At 40.1% G+C, this 24,242-nt stretch overlaps 1 protein-coding gene across 2 annotated transcripts in view; it reads right to left on the bottom strand.

Annotated features, from left to right (window-relative positions):
* Positions 1-1,037: 1,037 nt before the first annotated feature.
* Positions 1,038-24,242, bottom strand: part of Vav (Vav guanine nucleotide exchange factor) — a 53,322-nt gene continuing 30,117 nt past the window's right edge. For both annotated transcript variants that reach the window (XM_074104277.1, XM_074104359.1), the window contains exons 5-16: positions 21,650-21,820; positions 20,847-21,062; positions 20,228-20,347; positions 18,597-18,713; positions 17,782-17,958; positions 17,080-17,282; positions 14,454-14,571; positions 12,503-12,645; positions 10,166-10,300; positions 8,634-8,783; positions 6,900-7,068; positions 1,038-3,053 (exon numbers count right to left, since the gene is read on the bottom strand). In XM_074104277.1, the coding sequence (XP_073960378.1) occupies positions 2,979-3,053; positions 6,900-7,068; positions 8,634-8,783; positions 10,166-10,300; positions 12,503-12,645; positions 14,454-14,571; positions 17,080-17,282; positions 17,782-17,958; positions 18,597-18,713; positions 20,228-20,347; positions 20,847-21,062; positions 21,650-21,820 (1,794 nt within the window). In that variant the 3' untranslated portion in view covers positions 1,038-2,978. The remainder of the gene's footprint in view (positions 3,054-6,899; positions 7,069-8,633; positions 8,784-10,165; positions 10,301-12,502; positions 12,646-14,453; positions 14,572-17,079; positions 17,283-17,781; positions 17,959-18,596; positions 18,714-20,227; positions 20,348-20,846; positions 21,063-21,649; positions 21,821-24,242) is intronic.

Below are 24,242 nucleotides of genomic sequence, written 5' to 3'. Positions count from 1 at the left end.
TTATTAAAATCAGCAGTAGTTTTTGCTTATTAAAACAGATGAGACTTAAATGTATTTTTTTTTATTTCCGCATACAAGGGGTTAAAGCCATCGTACGTCGGCTCCAGTATTCACGAGACGGAAATATTTTGTGTAGAATCTTGACTGTCCATTTCGAGTATACACGGTGATTTTTAATCGAGGATCAGATCAGGTAACAATTTTTCCAATTCGGTGATTGATAGCAGTCACAATTAAGCCACACTTACATGGAACCGCAGACTTTTTTTCTTTCCTATCTTTTTATTTCGTAACTAACTTTTAACAAAAATTTTTTTGTCACTACTAACGTTTTTTTCTATGAGTTTACAACCTCTTTCGAAAGCTTCATACTTTAACTTACAAGTAATTAGCCGTTGCCCGCGGTCCGCGTTGTATTCGTTTATAGCAATCCCGCGGGAACTATGCAATTTTCCGGGATAAAAGCTATCCTATGACCATCCCAGGGACTCAAAGTCTGTTCAGCGGTTTAGACGTGATTAAGTAACAAACATTCAAACATCTTCACAAACTTTCACATTTATATTATAAATATATGTATATTATTAGTAGGATAAGTTGTCCTACAAACTCAAATTAAACTCGTGAAATTCCTCGTATATATCTACTTCTCTTCTATAATTAGGTATGTAGGAGAACCATTGATGCGGTAGTTATTGGTATATAATAATATATTAATTGTATGAGCTAGTTGCTTCCGAGCTCGCCTGATGAATTAAATTTTAGCTTTAGCTAGTTATTAATATTTTTATACTCCTGATCACCGATTAAAAACCATCATTGTATAGCCCACGGAAGAATAAAAACCAGTGGAAGTGCTATGTAGGTGCAGCGTTGCATGCCACAGGTAAGCGGGGCGGTACGCTCACTCGATGACGTAGGTAATCCTCCATTAGTAAGTTTTTTTCCTGCTATCATTTTTACATTCCAGAATTGAGCAATGCGGCATAATTACTGTAAAACAAGGAATGTCGCGTCACTACTATACGATACTCTACGCAATGTTGACCACGACTGGCATCGAGTAAACGTACCTCCGCTTACTTGTGGCACGTACGCTGCACCTACATAGCACTTCCACTTGTTTTTATTCTTCCGTGGTATGGCCATAGTAAATGAAAAAATGAAAATGAAAACACTGGTTTCAGTGTGTATCAGCTGGCGGCGCGACTAGCAATTTCTTTGCGATGCTCGACACACATATTTTTTACTCAGTTCGTTTCAATGAGGGCTATCGCGTATGAATTCGCAGCTAGAGGCGCTAGTGTAGCGTGAGGTCTCCGAAATGTCAAATCTCATAGTTTTTGGGTGAGCTACGCGGGTTTATTTATAATTAGAATAGTTTTGTGAATATTTTGCATTACCTGAAATTAATTATAGCAATTACGCGTTACGGGGCAATGAATGTCTGTGTTTTGAGAGAGTTTTGTCTTTCGGAAACTTTTGTCCTCCCTTTTCCGAACAAACCGGGACTACGCAACACAGTGGTTGCTCGATATTTTTATGGTACGGTTTTAAGGTGTGTTAAAAATGATTTTAATCTAAACTTTGTTTTCACGCCCGTAATATCAGACTTTGAAAGCCACACTTAAAAAACCTCACGCAACAGTGGCGCCATGTAGAAAGACAAAAAACGATAGCCCTCATTTAGAGCTCTGTGTGTTCAGTTCATTCATAATACAGAAACGTCAAGGTGAGTCATGTTTTATGCAGCTTTTGAAATGGTTTCCTCGGGATGGACTTTGCGTGCGCGGCTGAGGGAAAGGGAATATGAACGAATGATTAAAATCATTTATGCCAGGAGCTTCTCCCGTATCGTGTTAGGTCAGAATGCTCCAATATAAATATCGATTAAAATTTTATTATATTAATTTTGTCATGTTTCTTTCTGTCATGATTTTATGTTGTCCTGTCATTTGAAATGTAATTAATAATTTTAGAATACAGAATAGATTACATTATAGAGGGATGATAACAAGTAGGTACGCAAGTTTCTAAGGCTGGCAATAGTACAGATGATCTAGAAATCGTCATACGCGTAAACACCTTCCTTTATCTAAAATTGTCACCAACATAAGTTAGAGGAGATCAAAATGACGCTACTCTATTACTGCTATTATAATCCCTCTATTCTAGTCTATATTTAATTTACACTAAATTTATTTGAGGGTAGACCGTAGCAATATGACGTCAAAGATACCAGGGAGTTAGCGTCTCCCCACACCGATTAACGAGGAATCGATCAAAAATGCTTTATGTCCACGTAATAAGAGTGAAAAAGACGTTTTCCTATAATACACGTTTCGCGTCCGCCGAGCCGATTGGCGGGTTAAGCCGATTCCGCGTCCATAGTTGTGGGGAGACTCTTAGAAGACACTCGCGACAAGCCCTCTCGGAAATTCACGTAAAACTAAACATAAATCACATTGCCGGAATACCAGAGCGTAAAGACTTGGTAGAAATCTGCGGCTATACAAAACCATAGCAGGGTCTTAGCCTGTTTACGTCCCACTAAATCCCCTTACTTGAGGCCGTATTATTCTAACGCACTTACGTTCGCGAACGTATTCAGCGTCTCTTTCTACCCTTGTCTTATACCGTGCGATAGAAAGAAGTGGTAAAACTAAAGTTGATATCGCACTGCCAAAGTACTAGGACATAAGGACATGGTGAGAAATGTATTGGGCTTGAACCGCAGCGCTGTAGCGCCGCCGTGGTACCAGGCTGTCACAAGTTATACGAGGTCCTTGCCTGTTCACGTCCAACCAAAGGTGATATCGCACTGCCAAAGTACTAGGACATAAGGGCTTGGTGAGAAATCTCTGGGGCTTGAACCGCAGCGCTGTAGCGGCTAAGTACCAGGCCCTCATGAGTTAGACGAGGTCTGCGTCGTACTCGCGGGCCCGTTCTGCGTCGCGCTCGGCGACGCACTGCTGACATCAGTCGAGCGCGCCGGGGCACTCGGGCTCCTCGCGCACGCAGTCCTTCGGGAAGTAACCGGAGCGGTTGTCGCCCTGCAACGTTGGCATACAAACACTGTGTTATAATGGGCTCTCATTCCGTAGGTAATTACAAAAATACCGATTTATATAAACTGTGTGGAAACTTCAAGATGGGGCAGTTAGGGCCTAAGGGGTCAACGGGGCAAGGGGAAGCATCAAGGGTTCTAAATCATTAATAATGCGGCCCGCTAAAATGGGATATGCAAGATTTTTCTTATCTGTTTAAATATATTTTTCCACTAGAAGTTTGGAGTGTCACAACTCCAAACTTCTAGTGGATTTGTACCTCATAAAATCGTACTTTTAAGAAGTCACCGAGACGACATTACTTTGGCAACAAGCAAGATACACTAAAAAGTTTATTGACCGATTTACGCTTTTGTTTTATCTCTCACTAGCTGTTGCCCGCGAAAAGTCGCTTGTCGCTAGCCCGCGGGTAAGTACTATGCATTTTTCTGGGATAAAAAGTATCCATCTGGGATAAAAGATATACAACTATCTCCATACTAAATTTCGTCTAAATCGGTTCAGCGGTTGAAACGTGAAAACGGTTGTAACATACAGACAGAGTTACTTTATAATACTTAGATTACCAATTACATTTATTATAAATAGTTCTTGTTCAACTTTTGTTCAAGATTATATTTTGGTATTTTTTTAGTACAATTTTTTGTACTTTAGCCAGCAGAGCAAAGCATTCAACTGCATTGTATCCAAAAAACATAGTTTTTTCACGGTTTCCATTCACATAATCAAGTTTTTACAAGCTTTTTTATTATGTTGCAAGTTAAATTTGACCAACTACCAGTAGTCGGATTGACTTGAAATTTGACATACTTGTGTAAATTGCGTGACAGTACAATAATCTGGTAGTCCGGCCAGGATCGTCTCCGCAGGACGGAACTCTTCAACTGTTAATGGCATCGACTTAAAATTTGGTATGCAAAATGTAGTTTGGGTGACAATGCTAGCAAAGTCGACGTTAGGTACATTCAGCAAAAAAAGCTTGTAATAAAAAAGATTTTTTTACCAAAAACTTATATTATTTATTAATTGCTAACCAATCTTCGCTGAAGCGTTAGGCGAGGAAAGAACAAGGTTGATAATTTGAAGTAAAACAAACACTGACAAAAAACCTTTCGCATGGCGGTAGCATAACATAAACATGAAATAAAAATGTTTATAAAAAAAGAAAATCACAGTTAGTATCATGTAAAAAGATGAAAGATGTGTTGAATAAAAGAGTTGTCAAGATGTCTGCTTTTAATAAATATCTGATACGACTCTATTTCCAGGGCCGGAAGGACGTGTCAGATATTTTTGCACGCTCCGCTGTGGCAGATATTAATGCTGGTGACTGTACCAGTGTGTATTTCAACCTTTTGTGGTGTCCACATCGTACACCAGACTAGGTAGTATGAATATATTTGTTTGTTTCAAATCTACAAGTGAGTATTGACTCACTGCTATGTGTCGAATTGATATGAAATTTGGTACATGCTTGTTTCGATAGCAACAAATAACCGGTAGTAATAAAGCACTTGTTATTTTATTAGTTGAAATCAAGTAATTCGCAGTAAACATTAGCACGGTTACACTTGTAACGCCAAAATGTCATAAATGTAATGACAAACCCACACAAATAAAATTGGAAGGGAAAATAGTTAATCACAGGATTAATCCGTTAATCGCATAGCATCACATTTAGCTTGTTAATACACATGGCACAATGAATGTGCTCACTAAAATAGACACAGGTGGGCCAATCAACTATTTTACCGACACTTTGGGCGTCTCCTGCGTTACCAAAAAAATCGTACTTCCAACAAGATATTTCACAATTTAATAGGTTGAACTTACATAGGATAGCATGTATTCATGTACACCATCTATTAAATTACAGAAAGAACATGTTTACTTACAAAAATCTGCAATTGTTTGAAAAATGTCGCGGACAGATTTCAATGTCGGTAAAAAAGTTGATCGTCCCAGATAACAAAAATTGCAACAGTGTTTTCAGAAAAAGGGCAACGCATTATGAACTCAATGAAACTTAAATATCCTTTTTCTACTCCTATACTGTAATATGTGATTTACTTAATCACGAACAGTAATATAACAACATACATAACAAGGTTCTGGAAAAGTCTATATTGTCTATTCCCCATAACAGCACTGTATCGTAATGTTGCTAAAACGACACTGAGGGCCTACTCTGAAGTTCAAAAATTGAAGTTCGTATCGTACCGTCCCTCTCGCTCTCATATTAAATAGTATAAGTGTCAGACGGACCGCACGACGCGAACTTCGAGTCTGGAGTTTCGTAGAAGCCCTGCTGCAATCACTTACTTTTTTTTCTTAATTCGTACGTTCGGACACGCTAAGGTGCCAGTTATATATTTTATATGGTTTTTATACAAAAAAAAAACTTTCCGAACCTACTAATCCATAGCCTGCCAACATTTAAGTAATGCGTATTTTTAACATCGACACAGGCAAATAAACGTTAATCAAAAACAAAATTTAACTTAGACATATTTTGACGTTTTCATATTTCTCACTTGTTTATTGTTGTTTACCTTCTCTTTGCGGTTGCGATACTTTTTACTAAAGTATGAAAACATTTCAAGTTTACTTTTTCTCTAATTTTGTATTTTAATTAATAAGTACCCAAGTCGAAGAAAAAATATTGTATGCAACGTTGTATAAGTAAGTCAAAAAAAGCTCGTGGCGTCTTTTTCTTACGATGTTCGCTAAAGCTCACATCGTAACTCACGCCACTCGCCTTTTTTGAACCCTGTTATACAACTGTTGCATAAAATACTATTAATATATATATGGGTCTTATATATTGTGTTTTATTTATATGTTATATACCTATTCCTTTCTTCTCACTGTGAATAAATAACTGTTCGCTTATCTTTATATTTTCCTTTCCTGTTTAGGTTAGCTTGAAAAGATCCCTTTTAGGGATAAGTTCGCCTTTGTACTCTTTTGTTTTGTTGTTTTCTTTTTGTATTATTTTTGTTTTATGTACAATAAAGTATTTACATACATACACACATAAATATCAGAAACAATGGATGAGTCGGCGACGAGTTAGGTGTGGTAGATTAATGGACGGGGTACAAAAAAAACAGTTCACATCGAAATTTAAAAACAAACTTGTAAAATTACAAGCTTTTATTAAGTTTCACCTGTCCCGTTGTCTGTCTGTAGTCAAATCTTGCAAGTTACTTAACAAACTTCCAGTAAGCGGATTGACTTGAAACTTGTTATACTTAAGTAAATTGCGTGACAATACAATAATCTGATAGTGATATCCTGGTAGTCCGGCCAGGATCGTCTCCGCAGGATGGAACTCTTCGACGATTAATGGTATCGACTTGAAATTTGGTATGCAAATGTAGTTTGGGTGACAATGCAAGTAAAGTTTACAAAAAGTACAGTCCGCAAAAAAGCTTGTGTTAAAAATGAAATTTTTATGCAAACTTATTTAACCAGCAACGTTTATATGTTTGTTTAGATGGAAGTTTTGGTCTCATAATTTGCGAAACATTTTCCTACCATTTCCTGGTATACGACGAGGGGTATGGGGGGATATCATGAGCCGTGGTGGCCTAGTGGTTTGACCTATCCCCTCAGAAGCAGAGGGTCGTGGGCTCAAAACATCGTGAGGAAACCTGTACAAAATGTGAAGTTCCCAATCAGCGCTGGACCCAGCAGCAGTGGGACGTATATTGGCTGGGATGGGATGGGGGGGTAACGTCAAAAAGACCTCAAGATACTACCGCCATCTAGCGACATTTTTCCTGTGATGTAGCCCTCATACGGTATTGCATCGTCGTGGGGCCGTACCTTGTCCAGAGCGCGGCCCTTCCACCAGCCGCGACTGTCGCCCTCTTTGCTCAGGACGAGCACTTTGGCCCCCGGGCGGAGGGCCAGCTGAGAGCCCTCCATAGGCCGGAAGTCGTGCAGCACTGTGGCCACGATGCGGCGGAACGGCCAGCGGAGGTTAGAGTTGAGACTTCAAAATAAAATAAAAAATTAAAATCACAACATTATTCAATTATAATGTACCTACTGTTGTTAAGATTAATTAATTGAAATGTCAACTACCTTTAACCACATTTTTTTTAATACTTAACAAAACCATATAAAAAATACAAGCTGAGACATGGATGCACATGGATGGGAATCGAACCCAGGTCCTCAGCAATCCGTGCTGCGTGATTTTTCCTATGCATACATATCTCAGGTTGCTTATTTCTACTATGCTACTTAAGCAGCAGCACTAGCGACATCTATGTTTCGTCGACAGAAACATACATACCCGTAAAAGTAACAAAATTGGAGTTGAAATCATAAAACCATATAAAATAATATATTATAATTTTATATGATTTTGTTTAGTATTAAAACAATGTGGTTTAAAAGTAGTTGACATTTAATATAATCCAAATAAATGACGCAATAAAAACAATGGAGATTTTAGAAGAGTGAAAGAAAACGCACGATTTCAACATCCGATTCGATTAAAGGAGCGGCCACACCGCAGCTTAAAATACGGAGACGGTGCGGTATCGCAGTGACGTGCCGTAAACGTCACAAATTTGCGTGGAAAGCACGCGGTGAAGTCCTGACGTTTACGGCATGCCATGGCCACTGCGATTCCGCATCTACGTATTTTGAGCAGCGAGCGGTGTGGCAACTTCTTCGCACTACATTCGTATAATGTGACCATGGGAGACATTACATCATATTTGTCACTAATAAATCATCCTATTTATTAGGGAATATTACTGCAATGTTCTGCCGTCAGAATGCAGCACTAGCATTAACCGTAAACCGTCTTTTCCACTTCTCATGCTCGTAAAGATCGTGTTTATGCTGGATCTAGGCGACATAAACTGACTTTTTATGCTCTAGTGCATAAAGTAAAATCTTCGTCTAAGATCAAGGTAATAATCAGGTGTCAACAGCCACAAACAAAAAAGTTTCTAAATATTTTTTTATCATTTTTCATTTATGTAAAAATAAAAAAAGATCAAAATAAATCAATAAAACTAAAAAAATATATAATTATATAGTAATGCATGACAATAAAAGGTACATAGTAAGTAAACAATTGTTTCCACTGTTGCTATTCCATTTCCTCGCCATCGAAGTGAAAAGTAGAGTGCAGAACTCGACCATTAAACCCATTTTCCCCTCGTCGTGTCTATCCACCCACGCCGTACCGGCTCGGGTGGCTATATGAACGTCTTGGGTAAAATGGCTCGTTTTATGCTCTTGTTGTACAATCTACTATTGAATGTCTCAAATATCTTTTAAATTTCCGTACCCTTAGGATGCCATAATATCATATTATTTCAATGAAATTTTAAATAAAGATCATGTTATTTTTTATAATTATTTTGTTACTAAAAAATATATCATGACCCGTCATAGCGACAAACTATAAAGAGAACTGACGTTGTCATGACGGTTTGTTTACGGTTAGCGCTAGTGCCGCCCCCTGCGCAGAGCTTCGCTTAATATCCCCCACACAACCATGTCTTATCACCAGTCACTTTTATTACGTACACTCACCCGACAAAGTTCTCGGAGAGGCTCGTCTTTTCGTAGTACGAGACTAGTTCGACGACGCTCCGGAAGAACCGTGACTCGGAGAGGAAGTAGTGGGGCACCTGGTCGATGGGCTTGCGGCAGACGCGCATGTGTTTCACCGTGTTGTCCGTCCTAGAGGGGGGGGGGGCAGTTTAATACACGGAACATTTACACCCCCCGCCAAAAGTATGGAAACAAGGTTCATCATCATTATCATCGAGGTCACGTGCCACTGCTGGGCACAGGCCTCCTCTCAGAATGAGAGGGCTTGGGCCGCAGTTCGCACCCGGTCCCCTATAAGGTGTGCACAGGCGATATTCTGTAACTATTACGGACTAGTGTTTCCTCACGGCTTCGCATGCGTAAATCGTGACATCCGGCAGTTGAATCGAAATTCCTGGATTTCACCAAATGGTGTTTATTGACGTAGCATAATATTGATAAGCAACAGTGCCAAATTTTATGACTCTATGCCCAGTGTATGAGATTTTGAAATTTCGTCCCTATCCCGTGGGAATATCGGGATAAAAAGTACCCTATGTGTTATTCCAATAAGTCCAGCTACCTACATACCAAATTTCATTCATTCAAATCCGTCGAGCCATTTTAGCGTGCAGGAGTAATAAACATACACACACACATACCTACCTATAGGTATAGGTAGTGCCACGAGAGTTGAAGTGAATGATTACACACACACACACACACACACACACACACACACACACACACACGCACACAACCGCATTCAAATCGGTCCACCCGTTTAAGAGCTACGGTGCCACAGACAGACACAGCGGCCAAACTTATAACACCCCTCTTTTTGCGTCGGGGGTTAAAAAAGATTTCTCGTCAATTTCACGACCGACGAGCCAACTTTTTGAGAAACACTCCTGGCACTGGCTTTTTTTTATACGACTGGATGGCAAACGAGCAAGTGAGTCTCCTGATGGTAAGAGATCACCACCGCCCATAAACATCTGCAACAACAGGGGTATTGCAGACGCGTTGCCAACCTAGAGGCCTAAGATGGGATACCTCACGTGCCAGCAATTTCACTGGCTGTCTCACTCTCCACGCACTGCTGCTTCACGGCAGGGTTAGCGAGCAAGATAGTGGTAGCAATCCGGGCCGACCTTGCACAAGGTCCTCTCTTCTTCTTCTTCTTCGTCGTTTCACTCTTGACAGAGTGGTCGTGGTCATCATTTTCTAGGTGCTGGTAGCAAGCTTAACAATACGCCTCCATTCCTCCCTGACAGCCGCCTTCCTTATGCTTGCGTGTAGTGGTCCTTCTATTGCTGCTTTGACCTGGATCTACCTCGTGGCCTAGTGCCTTCGACTTTCCCCTGGATCACAAGTCGCTCCATAGCTGCGTCTTCCTTACGACATACGTGTCCGAAAAAAGTAAGGATGCGAGACTGCACTATGGACGATAGACGCTGTTTAATGCCGAGTTCTTGGAGTATGGACTCATTGGTCAAGGTCCTACCACCTGCAAAACTGGCTGTACTGACTTGAGCGACAGCGCGAGGTGCGTATCGGTGTCGGCGTGGTGCGTGGGATGCGGGCGCACGCGCAGCAGGAACGTGCCGTCCGCGCGGCGCTCGAGACGCGTCGTCGCCGCCTCGCGACCCATCTCGCCGACGTACCTGCTCGCGCCAAGGGGTGACGAATGGGTTAAAAATAATATACATCTATTTAGTCCGACCGTTAGACTGTGGAAAAATATGGGACACGTATTTTTTTGGGTTATCAATTTTATTAAAAATCGACAAAGGTAGGTATAGATCATCAAACTTCCGGAGTGGGGGCTTGTGACGTCACTATTAGGTAAAAATCGTACCATATAGTGACTTCACTCGAAATTTCTAAGCACTGTATATTTTTTCTTTAATTTTATATAGTACGTAATCTCATTTAGATTGTTTTGTTTGTAATTATTTATTTTTCATCACACTTGCTCGTAAACAGTGTCGTAACATGCAGGCTACCTTGGTTGCAACCCCCCAAATAAAACCCTCGACCTTAATGTGCTTGTCATGAAACCCGTGGTCGGTAAAAGAGTCATTGCCCGTACTAATTTTCATGTCATGAAGCCCAAGGTCGGTAAATGAGTTTGTGTTGCACACGCAACCCATACACATGCTGCGGAGGGCGCTGCCAAGAGCGCAATCAGCAGTATCGGCAATTTTTGAATAAATAAGTAGGTTTTTATTTTACAAATATACAATTTTACTCGCAAATGTGATGAAAAACATTGTATGTCGCACGGGCGGTACTAGAATTACGAACATAGACTCATTAAAGCCCTCAGTCTTCGACTTCGGGCTTCTAATAGACCCTCGTTCGTAATTCCTTGTTTACCGCCCTTAAGACACAATGTACTATTAGTATGCTTTGAAAAAATAATGACTTTCTGCTAATTGCAAAAGTCGTGCGGCGCATTCTTATTGGCAATGATGGTCTTTCCAAAATCACTGGTAGTTTAAGAAAGTGTTATGTAAAGCGCAAGCCACATAGAAGAGACGTAGGACGTTGCGGACGCGTTACGTTACGCCGCTCCGCCCCGTCCGCGACGCGCCCTCGTCCCACGTCTCTTCTGTGTGACTGGCGCCTAAGCCGAACGCTACACGTCAATAAAATATTGTGATAATTATCATGATATTTACTTATGTATCTTGGGCCGGATCACAGCACACCCTACACCATCAATACGGATCGCGTCAGTACTGAAGCGTTCTTTGTACGAGGCAGACGTGGTGGACCCTAGACGGGGGAAAATTAGAGCTTGTATGGGGATGATTGTAGCCCTGTCTTTAAACAAACGAGTAAAAAGAAAGCGATGGATGAAGAATTGGCTACAAAAGAGAGAAAAGTATACACATCTGAATTTATTGGTCGAAAATCGATGTCACCGTCGTCCTCCATCGCTGCCGTCTCGCTGCGTACTGACGTGATAAATATTGACGCGCGACACTACACGCAGGATAAATATCACGATCCAGGTCCTGGGATCAGAACACGAGGATTTCCAGAAATCCATCGATAAATATTTTGATCCCTCAATACACTACCCTACACGTCAGTAAATAACCGTAATCTGACAATATATATCAATATCACAGAGTACATATATAACAGAGACACCACATAGTACAAGCAAATGGTATCACCCTAATACTGGCTATTCAACGGGCTATTTTTCTTTCCTTCGATTTTCCAATAGATGGCACCAGTGAGAACACAAATAAAACGATACGTATTGCCATCTAGTGAGACACTAAGGATACGGTAGACTGACAACAACCAACAAGCTCACCAACTGAGCCTAGACGACTCGAGATACGCATGATGTCTCTGTCTTATTTACGTCATTAGAAGAGAATGGCATGTTTCTCTCAAATAGTTTCGACGAATGTAAGCAAGCGCTGGGCAAGCAAGCGCATTCCGGTTATTCGCCATCTAGCGTCACAATTGCAAAACACTACGAAAGCCTCATAGCTAAAATGTAGCCACATGTAGCCTATAGTTTCGTATTCTCAATTTATTTTTTTTATGGTGTTTCTTATCTTCAAATTAAGGAGTTGAATTAAGGTTGATGTGAAGTTGTGTTTATAAAATATGCTAGTCTTTGTTTTAATCTTAATATTTCTAATTAATTCGGCTTATTCACATTATATAATTTACAAATGTTAATAGTAGTGCCATCTATTGCTGTTTTTTTGTATTAAATATAGTTTGTAGGGATTGGTAGGCCATGTCAATATGGAACGTGTAGCATTCGCCTAAGAGGTCCCTTTGTGGCCTACTTGCAGACGAAGCTCTCCACATGTACTCATGTGGGCACTCACCACATGTAGTAGTGCAGGGCTTGATCGGGCTGCGGGTGGTGGGGGGGCAGAGGGGGCGCCGGCGCGAGCCCGCCCCCGCAGCGCCCGGAGAGGGCTATGCACTCCTTGTGGGCGCACGCGTTGCAGACGGTGCAGAGGTAACCCTGGACGACAGAGTAAGGGTTGGCGCATATATACAACTTTTAATAGGCTGTTACTGGACCAGTGAGATACACCTTTGGCCTCATTTTATGTAAAACAATAAACAATAATCTTAAAATTACACCCCAGGTTAAAAGTATGAAAAAAAGCTTATATGACAATAAAAAAACTTACTTAAATATTTTATTTGTCATTCGAAAACCAGAGTAAAAATGTTAATAGAACATTTTAAAAGTAAATAACTAAAATTCTCTTTATTAAAATTGTAAATTCAACATTTCGCAGAAAGACAATTAAAAAGGTCGATTTGTAACTTCTCTCAAGTACACTTTTAGAATACATTATTCGGATGTTTCAAAACTTTGGGTGTACCTAGTTTTAATCTTTTCAGGTTGCCTAAACTAAGTTTTGCGTTACCAATACACGATAATAATAATGGAAACAATAAATATTAAGAAAAACGACTTTGTTTCAATAGTTTTGGCGTGGGGTGTACTAGTAATTAAACCATTTATTTTCTTTTTTTTAACTTAATAAAAAGGAAGAATAGTTATAAACATAAAAGTATTCAACATACAAATAATACATTGATACATCCGAAACAAGCCTCGTCAAACCTTGTAAAATACACAAAGAAAAAATTCATTGCGTAAATAAATTTTAACATTAAAAAAAACACTATTTTGTTGTGTATCACATCATAAATTAGTAGGATAGGAATACATTGAAGTGCGTATACTGTCAACTCAATAGTTGCTCGACAGAAAGGTCAAAAAGCTTTATCATACCTATATATCATAACTCATGGGACACTTGACAGCAATTCATCCAGTTCCAAAGTAAGGAAAGCTTGTGTTATGATTTCTAGGCAACGGATAAACATACTCGCAGGTGATAGGCCTTTGTGCAAGGTCCGCCCGGATTGCTACCACCTTCATGCTCGCTAATCCTGCCGTGAAATTACTGGCACTTGAGGTATCCCGTCTTAGGTCTCTAGGTTGGCACCGCATCTGCAATACCCCTGGTGTTGCAGATGTTTATGGGCGGTGGTGATCTCTTACCATCAGGAGACCCACTTGCTGGTTTTCCATCCAGTCGAATAAAATAAATAAAAACTTAAATACGAAAGACTCGAGGAGGAACATTCGTATTTTTCAAACGAATATCTGTCCCGAAAATTGGTCACTGTTTGTGTCTGGACAACGGTACAGAATAAAATACCGACGATTGACCCTTATAGCACCTTGACAAAGATTGGTCGATTTGTTTTTTTTTGTTGAAAAAAAAACGACGATCGAGTGCATCAATTCATCAACTTAACGGTTTAATTGTGTGGAAATCACGAGAAGCAAAAAAGCTAGGTAAAACAGTTTAGTCAATGCTAAAGTTGTATATGCGTTAGGCCTAAATCCGCAATGAGAACATCCTCATCATTTGCTGGTTAAAAGGCGTCGAGTGGCGACCCCGAACCGGAACACGAATCGTTGGCAGGCCGGTTTGTTAGATCAATATCCCAGAAACGTTATATCCTAGTAGCTAAATTTCCGTACGCATTATTTATTGACACAGCAGCGTTTTTTTTCCAATCAGAATTGACACAGACAGTGTCGACGGAGCTCCGCTAATGCGGGGCTCCTATTATTGTGTGCTTTTATGCAAACTGTTTCAGTGTCTATTAAATTTGAAAAAAAAAACGCGATTGTGAAATTAAGATTCAGTATTGGTAAAAGGAAATAACGATTCTGGTACATTAATCTAACAAGCCGTTCTAAGGGCGAGGCCTTTGTTCAGAGCTCGTACCGGTACCGACCTGAAATATCCTTCCCTTGAGGAACTTGGAGCAGTGGTGGCAGGTGGCCGGCTTCGCGAACGTGTGCAGGACGAACTTGTGACTCGTGCTGCGACAGCCCAACGGCTCCAGGTTGTCTCTGAAACAACGTTGTTTTTTTATATCCTCCTGTGTCAGTGTCATAAACTAGACGTGGTTCACTTTGTTATTTTGAATATTATTTCAAAACTCTTAGAATTCTTTTTTCAATTAACAATTACTGAAATTACCCTAACCAGCTGGCAGGGTTACTCACTGAGCCTGACCAGATAATACGTCTTTAGAGGCGCAGAATCTTAGAACTGGATCAACTAATATGAAGATTCAGCCACAGATAGAGCGGTCTCTCGCTGGGGAGCCAACTCTACACGCCATCGATCACGCAACTCATCTGCTCATAGTCCCCCGACTGATCGCATGATAATATAAAAAAAATATATATAAAGTACGCGAGGACTTAGCAGGATGTATTTATGTATGTATTTATCTATATAAGTATGTTTATCTGTTGCCCAGAATTCATAGTACAAGCTTTGCTTAGTTTGAGACTACGTCGGGAGCACCAAAGTTCACATACTCTTCGCTAGTCATACCATAATTTTTGTCCGAATGATCATTTGTCATAATTTTTTTCCTACTGAAACCTTAAATTTTTCTGAAAAACTTATATGGTCATCCTATAGAAATCTATAGATTAGGTTAGGTTTGTTTTTGTAACAATTCTGAACAATCATTGGATTCAGAGAAAAAAGAGTATGCCAAACGATCATTCTGTCAAACATTACATTCGGACTTCCAATAAGTATGCGAGCCTATATGGACCCACTAGGTCAGGGTTTCTCAAACTTATGGCTCCACGTACCCCTGTTAAAGTTCCTAGACGACAGCGAACCCCTACCTCCCCCCCAAAGAAAGTAATAAAACTGGCTGTTGGAGAAACTAAGTTTATTTTTATTTCAATCATCATGATAATATAATTTATATTATTTATTTCAATAAAAGGTAGCAAATATAGGTAAGAATCTAAATCGTCTTGCCAACGAAAATACAAACTGAAACAAATTACAACAAATAACAAACAAATTTGGAGTTGCAATAAAAAATACTCCAAAAACCAATTTTAATCAGCAGCCACCATCACGTAAACCTTGTCGCAAACCCCCTACTTTGAGAAACCCTGCACTAGGTCAACTGGTGTCAAGTATCCATGATATTTTATGACATTTATTTTATTTTACATGATGATGATAAACTGCTAGCGAGCTAGCTAACGCGTGCTGTTGCGAGCTCGCTATAGTACTCTTCGGATAGGATGGGTAAGGTGACACATGTCATTAAGCAATCAAAGGGTTGTGACAATGTAAATGCGAATCGATTTATTGCGATTCTCGATTAAATAAGCTAAGCGGGTGTAATCGATTTTATTAGTGAGTTTATATTTTTAACTAGTTTTTGCCTGCGGCTTCATCCGCGTAGCAAGTGTTTTTGCTTGTCTATCGGGATCTCACAAACCATGCGGTCTTCTTTGGCACTATATCAAAACTTAATAAGGGTAAAAAAAATAACAAAAACCGTAATAACAAAATTGAATAACAAAGTAACAGTTCAAAACATCAAACAATACGAAACACTCGATACAAAGACGCATTTAAGGACCTTCGCTCTCTTACTAATTGACAGATGATGCGAGTCAAACGATTTGACATGATTGTGAAATCGATTCGGTCGATAAGCAAAGTCAAGCTCTATTGAAATAGAGTTCCGTTTTACGCAATGAATGTTGACTAGATAAAAATTTATCTTTTTAGTTTTAAAACATAATAATATATTTTTCATTACGAAACCGTGGGTTCAAACCCCGGCCCGCACCTCTGAGTTTCTTCGAAATTCATGTGCGAAATTACATTTGAAATTTACCACGAGCTTTACGGTGAAGGAAAACATCGTGAGGAAACCTGCACAAACCTGCGAAGCAATTCAATGGTGTGTGTGAAGTTCCCAATCCGCACTGGGCCCGCGTGGGAACTACGGCCCAAGCCCTCTCATTCTGAGAGGAGGCCTGTGCCCAGCAGTGGGACGTATATAGGCTGGGATGATGAAGTGATTTTTGTTTATTATTACGAAATCTTTTAAGCAATAGAGATATATTTTTTTTGTTCCTGCGGGGTTCGAGTATATTTTTTTGTGAATACTTGGCCTGAAACGTTCATGGCGCGGAATGGAAAAAACGCAAGTGTCACCGTACCCATCCTATCCGAAAAGTACCATAGCAGTTACTAAGTTCCCATAAATCGACGTTTTCACTAACTCATCTGTCACAACTCTCCTCGGTCTCCCCTAAGTTCCGTTGCTCAAGGGCGGATCCAACGTTGTGGGCACGGTGTGCATGCCCAATAGACTTGTAACACACTTTCTGTTCTATTGAGATCGATAAACTGATGATGATGATAAAAAAGGCAATAATCAAATTCAAAAGTCGTTCATGAGTCATGTTTGTTCATGACACGAGCGAGTTCGTACTCCGACTCCCACTTGACCGATTGTCGGATGGCCGTGACCACAACCTTTTTAGAGGTCTGGGTCCGCCCATGCCGGTGCTGACACTTACATGGCGTCCTTGATCGCCTTGACCCATTTCCGCTTGCAGTCCTCGCTGCGCGCGTACAGAGTGAATGTGGCGTCCTTGGTCCGGCGCACTAGGTAGAAGTGCGAGGCCCAGCGGCCGTCGTTGCGGAGCGTGCGCCGGCCGCTGCCGTCCTGCACGCGGTATTCGGCCAGCGGGACGCCCACGCGGTACGAATACTGGTTCTCCTGTTACGAACACGTTCTACACTTTATCAACACACACGTCATAAGTCCTCTATCGTTCAAAAACCGTTGGCAATGGCCAGCATTAAATAACCATACAGTAACAACAGTAACTTTATGTTCATTAATTACAGCATCTAATGAGTTTCAAATTTGGAACAGCTGTCAAAACCAATACAATTTAAATGGGCATCTATATATTTTAGTATCCATAGACATTTTTTCGATACAAAATTTCATTTTTGTATGTTTTTAAACACAGAGAGATAAGAAAAATAAAATGTACCTAGCAAGTGAACAATTGTTTCCACTGTTTTTATTTCATCTCCTCGCAAACGAAGCGAAAAGCAGTGTAAAACTCTCATCAAACCCATTTCCCCCTCGACATGTCTATCGACCCTCGCCGTACCAGCTCGGGCTATATCAACGACTCGGGAAAAATGGCTCGTTTTATGCTCTTGTATGTACAATCTACTACATCTTTCGTCCGTCCGCCACTGACCTTGACAGGCTTGCACAGCAGCATCAGCTTGTCGAACACGAAGACATAGCGCGAGCGCAGCTTTTGGTCCTCGTGGGCTTTCACCTTCAGCTCGCCGTCGAGCAGTAGCCGGCCGTATGCCGCGAGGCCGGCCCCGCTCGCGCCCAGCGCGCCGCCGTCCCAGTCGATTATGCTCTCCTGGTGGGTCAATCAACTTTTTAAGGCCTACTGTCCACGGAAGCGTAGCTGCATAGACGCGTATGAAGTAACTTTTGACACAAAATGCATGGATTAGGAGATATAGAGCAGAATCTGAAAACAGTCCACAAATTTCGTGGTTTTTGGTGAATACATTTTTTTAATGCAACCTTATGTTACGAAAGTTAAGGTGTTATTTCAAGTGCGCGCGATTGGCGGTTATGACATTACACAATCCATCGCGCTACCGGTCGTAGGCAAGATGATGTTAAACAATACTATACCTTGAGTCAATCCCTATTAAGTCGAATTCAGTTTACGCCGCGTGACAATCGTAACAAATTGACGGCTTTGACGTTTCAAAAGAAGATAATGTTTTTAATGAGTTTGAAGGCGTATTTCGCCACAAATTCACTACATTATAAAACTATTAACTAGTACTTAACGATACAATATGCCATCCTTTTTAATCGTCGTTAATGTATTATTTTTGCACTTTTTTACGGAGCACTTCGGCATGTTGATCCAATAACGAAGCACGCGTTACTGACAGCGCAACTGTGCTTAGAAGGTGTTTAAGCACAGTTCTAGCAGGACACATTTTAAGCGTTAGCAGAGTATCTAGAGTACTTGCTCACCTGAACTTTAGCCAGAAGCGCTAGTACTTCGCTGTCCCTTTTGACCTCGTTGATGTACTGAGCAACATCAACCATAGCTTCCTTCGCGCGCTCCAAGCCACGGAACTCCTCGTGGTTCTACAATAAACAAGAGCAGGCCAATTTTATTCTGCATTTCCACCAATAATGTACGAGGATGTGTTACGAGGATGTGTTTTTCATTAACGAATAGAAACGCTTCCTTTACCCACCCTCGCACACACAGATATAGATTACACTAGATAATGCTTACACCTCAATCTGTATGAAAACCAACCGTGTCACTTTTTTATATCTACTGTGACGTCTCAAGAGCGAATTAGCGATGTGAATTCCCCGATGTTCGCGCAAAATCGATTCAAACGCCGCCCGCCCGCACCGTGGGGCTCGAGTCAGTCACTAGTCATGATTAGTCAGTTAGCGGTCAGTCTTTGTATGGGGCCAACCCCGACGTTTGGTCGGGGTTCGGACACGCGAAGTAGATGCATTTGCGTAATCTAGTGTAATCTATATCTGTGCTGGCACAGCACCATCTCTAGTGGAAACAGCTGAGCGGAGCGAGGCGAGGTAAATGAAACGTTTCTATTGTTTAGTGAAAACCACATTACTCACACATCTCTGGTGAAAACTGAGCCATAATGCTCTCCGTTCGAGCGCGAGTAAATAAATACAGTGAACTTTGGAAACTGAGACCAAGCCACATCAAATTTTTGTTTTATGAACATGAAACTTATTTGTTTTCATTGCATTATATTAAATATAAAAAAACGCAAGTGTGATGAAAAACATTGTATGTCGCATGGGCGGTACTTGAATTACGAATATCGACTCATTAAAGCCCTCAGACTTCGACTCCGGGCTTCTGATAGACTCTCGTTCGTAATTCCTTATTTACCGCCCTTAAGACACAATGTAATATTATTGCTCAAAAACACATTAATGAGAAGGTACATGCTCAGCTATGAGGCAAAAGGTTCAGGCTCAGCATGTGCGGTGAGGACTATGCTTTACCGCGCTGATTCTCAGCCTGCACCTTTACACAGCGTACAGACATTACACGAGATGGGTAGGACTTGCCTTAAAATAGGTAAGGTCGGTTTTCCTAACTCATGGATCCACTTTTTCATACTAGTTGGCAAGGTGAAGCTAACAAATGCATGCAAATTTATATATATATATATATATATATTGTCGATAGTTAAAGCTGGATACTATTCTTGATCAAGATATCTTTAGACCAGTCCTCTAACAAACCCAAACACGGCTATGTTAACTTGTTCTGTCTTGGAATAACCAGTGTAGAGTCTGCTACCGATTCCATCATTACATCAGTTCAACGATACCATAATATACTATTGTCATCAGAGCTACGCATAACAACCAACTTTCGTATCAATACTATAGTAAGTGGGTGAAAACTTTAAAATAAAATGTTCATTACAAACATAAATAAAAAGCCGTGTTCAAAATTATGTCATCCATGTCCCAAATCTGGGTCCAGTTTAATTTACAGACAAATAAATCAAATGCCAGAGTTCGTAACCTAATATCAATTAGGTCACGTTAGCAAAATAACTCATTTGTGCCCCACATTTGGGCCCAGATTAACTCACCGGTTGTGTCTCGTGTACTAGTTTGTCCAACAAAAGGTGGTATTTCAGGACCCTCTGCATGGGCACAGATAAGATATCCCGTAACTGTATGCGGCCCTCGCTGTGCTCCTTTTGACATTTCTGTAATAAAAAAAATATTTTTATTTTTCACTTCTCATGCTCGTAAAGTTCGTGTTTATGCTGTATCTAAAACTAAAAAATTATAATTATATGATAATGCATGAAAAATAAAATGTACATAGTAAGTGAACAATTGTTTCCACTGTTGCTATTTCGTTTCCTCGCCATCGAAGTGAAAAGCAGAGTGTAAAACTCGAGCATTAAACCTATTTCCCCCTCGACGTGTCTATCCACCCTCGCCATACCGACTCGGGTGGATATATGAACGTCTTGGGTAAAATGGCTCGTTTTATGCTCTTGTTGTACAATCTACTATTCACTTCTCATGCTCATAAAATTACTTTTTATGCTCTAGTGCATAAAATAAAATCTTCGATTAAGACCAAGGTAATCAGGTGTAAACAGCCACAAACAAAAAAGTTTCTATATAATTTACTATATGAAAGCTACCAAATAACTTTAGTTGTCAAGTGTACCGTGAGAAATACTACCTACTTACCAAAAGGAATTTAGCGAAGCCGCTGTCTCTCGCCTCTAGAGTCTTCAGCGTGTCCTGGGCTTGTGTCAAGTTGGAACAGTAGTCGCCGTAGAGTAGCAACTTTTCGCGCCACGTCAAAAACACCTCGGCGAGGCGGGGCACTCCCTTGCCAGGCACGCAGGCTTCCGTGGCTAGCTTCAGCTGCCGAAGGAGGCCCGAGTGGATTTCGTGGAGCTCCTGTTGAATAAAAAAAAGAATTGTAATCGATTCTGAGTCTAGTGTTGCCAACGGTCTTCTACACTCTGTATGTTTCGCGTTTTGTTTTTTGTACCAGTATATACTTATTGGTCATTATCCTCGCTAAACGTTGACTACATATCTATATTTTCATAATAATATCATGTAGGATATGGGAAATCGAAGTTATTTATATATATAGATATTTTATAACCATATCTTTGCGAATAATTTGATGATACTTAATAATTTACTTAAATAAGTTTTTGGTAAAAATTTCATTTTTAACACAAGCTTTTTTGCTGATGTTGACTGTACGTGTATTGTCACCCAAATTACATTTACAAATAGATGCCATTAACCGTTGAAGAGTTCCGTCCTGCGGAGACGATCCTGGCCGGACTACCAAGATGTCACTACCATATTATTGTATTGTCACGCAAATTACATAAGTATACCAAATTTTATATCAATCCGACAAATGGAAGTTGGTCGAATTTAACTTGCAATGATTTGATTACAGACAGACAGACAACGGGACAGGTGAATCTTTAATAAAAGCTTGTAAAAATAATCTAAAAAATTACCTTTATACCGAAGAAAATGACCTGTAGCTCTTGAGCTTTTAAGTAAGGAGTCATGGGCTTCAAGAAAAACCTTAATATTTTGCTTAAAACGTCGACATAGTTTGATTCCGTATCCACCAATTCCCTTATAACGTAGTCCCTCTTCTCTAAGTTGTGCAACGATGTTGCGAGCTGGAAAACAATAACTATATTAAAACAACTTTCGTAACGCTCCAGGCGCAGGTATGCTTTATATTCAAAAAGTTGTGTAAGTAGACATGTAAGAATGAAGACTAATAGAAGCGAGATCGAAAAGGTCTGTACGCGAGCGGGCAGCGGGGCGTCGAGCGTGTTCTCTGTCCATTGAGAGGTCGAGACGCCGCGCAGTGGACACCTGGCAGCGCGCGCAATGAACAGGAAAAGCGTTCGCCGCTCCGCTGCCCGCCCGGCTGCCCGCTGGCGTCCAGTTCGCAGCCTTAGGGATAGCGCATACATAAGTATACTAGTCAATAGAAAATAACGGCCATATGAGGCTCTAGCTCATAGGTAAAATGAAATCAGCAATACGTTTAACTTTTATTTGAATACAAAAGTAATATCAATATAAATTATAATGTATTAATAAAACCATCTCATTGTGAGAGGAGGCCTGTGCCCAGCAGTGAGACATATAGGCTGGGATGGGAAATGCTAATATTTCATTTTACCAATGAAACACACACGGTCTCTATTTTCTTTTATTTACTTGTACTAAACTGTTAAGTCGATGTAAAAGTTGTATGTATGCACTACTATATTTATATCTGGCTACTGGTCTTGATTACTATGATGTCACTTTTAAAATATTGCGACGACTGTTATAGACAGTATTCGTCCTTTTCCAGCTGAATACTTTACGAAAAGGACGTCGACAAAGCATACCAGCACCGAATGATCGCTCGGTAAAGCTTTCTGCGTTTAGCAAGCGATCATGTCAAAAAACGACGTATTAAAACTAAGTATAATCTGCAGCAGCAAATATACATACGAGTATACTCAGCGGCACAAAATTTGGCCCACGCTTCATACAAAATTACCTATTCTGCATACATTTGAGGGCCAGATTTTTGCCGCTCAGAATATTATGTATATACTCTTTATTAAAGTTCTGAATTCATGCAAAATCTATTCGAACGTGCAGAAGCAGAATGCAGTGCTCGTCATCTCAACAGACAAGAAACTTGTTGTTTATTGTGTTAATATAATACAAGCATTGTAATAAAAAAAACATCCGATAAACGAGAGATCGTTTCTGTTGAAGCGTTAACGCGTAAAATCTTAAAAAGTGGCACATCGTATGTCCAACACGACGCAGATGCTGGATTATCTCAAGTTTTATTCAAGTACACGCTCTGTTACAACTTCGTTTATATTATAACGTAGACATTTTTGAATCAATCTAGAAGAATCGGCAAAGGCTTGTTATGTTCGTCCTCCCTGGATGTTGGTCAATATTTTGTAACAACAAAGGCTTGTTTAGTACCTATTCTAGTCGCGTTCCGATAAAATTTGAATTTTTACAGTCGAATTTGAAACTGCGCCCCGGTAACACTTAAAGAACTAATAAAGAAAGGGTATATGCTCATTTCGCAACTAACGTTTGGCAACCTGATTCATTTCGCAAACTCTAAAACTGTAAATATTTCAGGATTTATTTCAGGGCCATCGTGTAGAACCCTTTAGGTTAGGTTAGGTTAGTTTTATAAACATCTTGAAATATTTACAGTTTCAGAAATACAGTTGCGAAATGAATCAGGTTGCCAAACGTTAGTTGCGAAACATTAGTGAACCGAAAAAAAAAAACGATCAAAATGTTTTTTACGCGGTAATTTGTTTTTAGAAACGATGTCGGCACTTTTTCGTATCTCATGCTGTTAAATAAGCTCTTGTTTTTTCATGTTGTCATATAGGCATAGCTGGGCAAATTAAAGGCTTTGCTTTAATTACTTATATTTATAAGTCGTATATTTGAAATATAAAATACGAAATACACTCTTTTTAGATACTTCATTCACATTCAATAATGTTAATTATGTCTGAGTTGTAATTTTAATAATAGATTTTTTTTAGATACTACATAGTTGATATTTCTATTTATTTTTCTCGTATCATTCATTAGCTCTTTGGTAACGCAGCCCTACTTTAAAATATACGATTCCGTGAGTCAGAATTCAGTAGAACTCAAGACCAAACATCCAGGGAGAAAACATAGGAACTAGAAGTAAGTACTTATATCTATAAGAATAGCATGCGAAAATTTGTACACGAACATGCACACGGTCCTTTCTAGAATGCGTCAAATGCAAGTAAGTAATTAGTACTTGCAAAAACTAGCCGTCCAGTCGCATGTCTGATACCCACCCGTGGTTTACCGGAGAGCGCGTTGGTCCTCATTTGGACCGCGGGAAGCACAGTATGGGTTTCGTTACATTGCGGCGCCGTTGGTTTACGATTCACGAATACTCGATTATCGACGGCAATGCATCGCAACCCGTACGTCATTTCTCGCTAAAACGACGCTCGAGATCCAATGGCCGGCTCTCGGAACTCTTTAATTGCCGATTCACAACTCGTC

The sequence above is a fragment of the Choristoneura fumiferana genome, chromosome Z (genome assembly GCF_025370935.1).
Source record: "Choristoneura fumiferana chromosome Z, NRCan_CFum_1, whole genome shotgun sequence".
NCBI classification, from domain to species: domain Eukaryota; kingdom Metazoa; phylum Arthropoda; class Insecta; order Lepidoptera; family Tortricidae; genus Choristoneura; species Choristoneura fumiferana.
This window is presented reverse-complemented; position numbering and strand designations above follow the sequence as displayed.